The sequence below is a fragment of the Asparagus officinalis genome, chromosome 2, assembly GCF_001876935.1.
Source record: "Asparagus officinalis chromosome 2, Aspof.V1, whole genome shotgun sequence".
Classification (NCBI taxonomy): domain Eukaryota; kingdom Viridiplantae; phylum Streptophyta; class Magnoliopsida; order Asparagales; family Asparagaceae; genus Asparagus; species Asparagus officinalis.
Window position 1 is genome coordinate 29297800 of NC_033795.1, and position 4726 is coordinate 29302525.

The 4726-nt window shown below is 36.9% G+C and overlaps 1 protein-coding gene across 1 annotated transcript in view; it reads right to left on the reverse strand.

Annotated features, from left to right (window-relative positions):
* LOC109830605 (probable metal-nicotianamine transporter YSL6) overlaps positions 113-4726 on the reverse strand; it is a 15066-nt gene continuing 10452 nt past the window's right edge. The window contains exons 2-7 of the mRNA XM_020397913.1: positions 4375-4547; positions 4079-4176; positions 3489-3626; positions 3086-3275; positions 1953-2085; positions 113-1244 (exon numbers count right to left, since the gene is read on the reverse strand). Coding sequence (XP_020253502.1) covers positions 304-1244; positions 1953-2085; positions 3086-3275; positions 3489-3626; positions 4079-4176; positions 4375-4547 — 1673 coding nt within the window. The 3' untranslated portion in view covers positions 113-303. The remainder of the gene's footprint in view (positions 1245-1952; positions 2086-3085; positions 3276-3488; positions 3627-4078; positions 4177-4374; positions 4548-4726) is intronic.

Genomic DNA, 4726 nt, shown 5'->3' on the forward strand with positions numbered 1-4726 from the left:
TTATAGATAGCCTAACCGAATTGGCGCTCTGTTATCTGTATCCATCATGTATCTATCATATGACATCAGTGTGTATCCATCATGTGTCTATCATATGACATCAAGCGTTCCATAAAAATCATATCATGAAATATCTCGGATTAAAAATGAACCAAATATATCATAGTTACAATGTAAATTTTAACTCAATCATACATCAAATGCTTACTCAAAGACCATGGAACATATGAAAGAACACATTGTCTATTTACAAACAGATCATTCTACAAGTACCAGACATATCATTCACCAAACATCCATACCTCAGCTACTCACTGCAGGGACAAAGTTCATGCAAATCGGCGGATCAATCCTAAATATTGATAAAATCGCCGAAGGAACGGTCCAGATTCCATCACCGCAAATCAACCCAGAAGCCACTGCTCCAGCAAAATCCTCAGCCTCCTTTCTGTTCAACTTCTCCCATACAAACAAGATCACAGTACCAACGAACATATCGATAGCAAAGTAAGCCCCGATATAGAACGGTACAGCCATCGCCATTGGTATTGGAATATATGCTGATATATTCTTGGGCAAAATATCTCTGAGCAGATTAATGACCAGAGCAAGGACAAAGAAAACACAACAAAGCTGTAGGCAATGCTTAGGGAGAGCGGAGAACCCCTCGACACCTAAAATCGCCATCTCCCTATAGATCACAGCGTATGGAGCTTTGTAGACTCCATCAGGCGATCCAATATCAAAAGCAGTCCAATAAAGCCAGAAAGTGAGCGGAGCAATAACACAACCAAGAGCAGTACCAATCAACTGGGACACGAACATGGAGCGAGGTGATGAATAAGTGAGGTAACCTGTCTTGAAGTCTTGCATAAGGTCGGCAGCCGTAGCAACAATGGTCATCATTACACCGCAAGCAGCAAGTCCAGCAATGACTCCTCCATTGGAGCCAACGAGGGAGGAGAAGACAAAGAGGCCGATCTTTCCATAAGTGGAAGCAAGAGACCAATCAGTGAGGCCACAGCCATAGGAGTTGCAGAAGGCCAGGGCGGGGGCAACGAAATAGCAGGCAAGAACTAGGTACCACCGGATTTGGGGGAAGATGGATGGAATTGTGGCTGTGGAGATGGCAGCGAAGGCAACATAGCCGGAGGCAGCTAACCAGGATGGGATGCTATCTTTAACGAATGTCTCATTGCGAATCTTCTCTTCAAGAAGTAGCTTGGAGTCATCATCTTGGGGGTCTGAGAAAGGAAAGACAAGATAGTAAACATAATTCATGAATCTGGTGAAAGTGATTTTAGTATGCTGATGATAGTGGGTTTGAAGCCATGGATATGAGGATGGTAAAGATGAGACGGACAAAGTTAATGTGCGGGACAAAGATACAACGATAGATGAATCTAAGGACCACACAGGGGTACTACTGTAAGATATCACACAAATTTCTCACAGTAGCATATGACTTCAGAAGGTATTCTGAATAAATGACAGCTAACTTTCTTCAACTAGGAGTGTGAACAGTAGCCAGATTAACATTCTGACAGTTAATCTTCAAAACATTTTATGTTCAAGGAAGAAGAAGCATTATCCTTCAAATCACAAAGGCGCACATTGGAAGATAGAAGGACAATGATTATGACAACAGTCCTGCAATTATAAAGAGAATGCACCTTGATAAGGAGTAGAATGGAATTGTAACTAGAAGTAAAGCCTTTCGGCATAAGATCATTTTCAGATACAGGTCAGGTCAAACCATTGTTGAAAAGTAAATTCAACTTCGCTTGAGTCAGCACAGCAAAGCCTGAACTTGGATTCAATGCACATGACAGAAAATGTATGCATCAAAATAGGAAAATTGTTTCAATCACCAACTAAGGTTTTAACCAAGCATGACTAGATAAAGGTAATAACTAATATTCTTAAAAACAAGTACGCAGACAGACACTTACCTCTACTTTCTGAAACAAGAGGGAGGGCATTCTTTTTCATCCTTGCATTAAAAATCTCCTTTGTAGTTATGTATATTATCTTAATCAAATTGTAAAGACCATCTCCAAGGATAAGGGATATTGCAATAAAAACCTGTTTAAATAGAGTCAAGCAAGATAAATTTGAGTAACAGTTTGCAATGGATTATTTTCAAATTCAAGCAAAGCTAAAAATAATTTAATAGATAACTTAATGGTTGCTAAAAGTAAAAACAGAATGATTCCTCTGTGAGATAATACCATCACCCTTGAAGGTGAAACATAAGGTTGTAAACAAAGTCCACAAGTAACTATCTTATATATTTGGCGATATTTTGCCTAAATGTTGATAATATGGTTTCAAGCTGTTGTGGGCTACATTAAGAAACAGAGATAAAATTTGAACAGTGATAGCATAACTCAATGTTCCACCTCAGTTTTAAATTTCAACTAACTTATTGTATCCCCTTGTTATGGAGTGGCAATCACCATACCAAAAAGTCGCCTTAATAGTTTTCATGCACTATGTTGATAAAGAATGTTAAATGATTACATAATGCTTAGTGACTTAGTCTACATATTTCCCTGATAACAACTAGAAAAATACCTCCTATCCTGTATATCCGTGTCTCGTCAAATAGTCTGCCTTCCTTCTTCCTAGGTAGCAAAAGATAACTGAATTTTGTATGGAAGAATCCAAGTACACTAATTTTTAGTCCACACACAGATATGCACATCAGAAATGCTTGTTTCACCAATTCAATCAGCAAGACATAAATATTCTCACTGTAATGAATGTGAAAATTGGCATGAAAACCAGTAAAATATTATCTTCTATGTTGACCAATTTGGATTTTTTTGTTAAACATTTCAAATATTTTTTCCAGATGGGTACATGCAGTTTGAATCAGATTTGATAAGATATGTTTTAATTTCATGTTTTTAAGCATCCCTAGTCTCAAAAAATAAATTTAAAAAAATAAGAAAGGAAGAAAAGACGTTTGCCTAGGGAGCATTCCCAAATGTTCAATTTCCAATCACGGGGGACTTCTACGTTAAATGCAGAAAATAAATATATTAGCATGCCTGATAGTTAAAATGCATTTCTTATGTACCTTGTATCCATAAAGACCTTTGAAGTCATTGCTTCCAAGATTATCTGGGTACCAGTCCCCAGCACGCGCATTGATGTATGGCCAAAGGAAACCCCATGATATAATGGCCCCAAAAAGACAAGAGCAGTTGACTATATGGGGGCAAATGAGACCACATCCAATATATGTTGGACTGAAGTCAAAATAGAACCTATATAACAGTATAGAAAGGGAAAAAACATAAGATATCCATATTTATTGTTTTATCTGAATACAGATGTCCTGAAGCATAACTTGCAATTAAAGTTTCTCAAACACAAAGTTAAATTGCTGATACATAAGGAAAGATAAGGGTTTATTAAACAAACCGATTTGTTAGAGACGCGCAATGACAAAAAACTGAGGCAAAGTAAAGAAGACATACGTATTTTTGAATGCGACAAGCCCCAAGGTAGGGAAGTTGTCAAAGCCACATGAATCACCAACACCACTGAAGAACCACTTAAAGCAACTCCAGCAGAAGCTTATACTAAGATATTTTCCAAGTGAGCGGACTTGTTTCCTGGGAAAAGAACATATAATTAGAATGTGATAAAACAATTTAATTTGTTGTTTACTGTTAATAGACACAATGGTTTGTTTTATGATGTTACTCGTGATAGAAAACCTCGCTTAGTCCTAATTTAGGAATTAACAGGCCAACAAATTAAAATTCAAATAACATGTGAAAGGTCTTTTTTTTTCTCCATTCTAATGATTGGGTTATTACGTGAATGTTGGCATTATCCTTTTACAGTATATGTGAAATCCATACAGGTGTATGAGTCAGACGTTATTTTTTAATCAAATATACAGATGTCCAAAATGGAACTGAATAGAGCAGCAAAACAAAATCTTGAACGGATAGTTGCTAGGGTGCATGAAATTGAAAGGAAAAACAACCTTAGTGCTAAACAGAAAAAAGTAAAGAATAAAAAGAAAACCTAGCATATTCACTTGCACGAGACACCTTACCTTGCAAGCTCAGCTCCAGTATTAGTGTGAAAGCTATTTATAAGCAGTGCTGTAGCTGTCCCACTCGGGTAGGTAAGCTTGTAATCAATTACCATCACCTGCAGACATTCAAAACTAGCACAATTAGAGCACAAACCATTCAAAAGCTTTATTATGATCACAGAAGATCTATACACTTAGGCAGAAATTACACAATATATCATTTTGATGCATATCTAATCAACAACAGGGTGTTATAATCCATTTCTTTTATAGGAACTGATCAAGTATCAGTGAACAGTGAGCTATAACAGTACCTTCCGAAGAGCAACAAGGCTAAATAGCCCAAGGAAACTGACAACAAACGTAAAACTTATCATCCAACCCAAAGATGGATTTTTAATATCTTCAGCCCTGTTACCAGGATAATCAGCACCAATAAGCTCATATGTCTTTTGATCCATTGAGAGCATATATGATCCAAATCCCCCTGTTGTAAATATATTACAAAAGTTTGCAGTTCAGTTACAGGAAATTTCCTGAAGTGTAAAGCGGAAAAAAATAAAAAATAAAAACTTTGATCAATGAAGTAGTTCATTCCATCAGTCAGTTGCACAAAGGCTACGCTTCCACCACAATTCAAACTACCAAAATATATCACAGCATCAT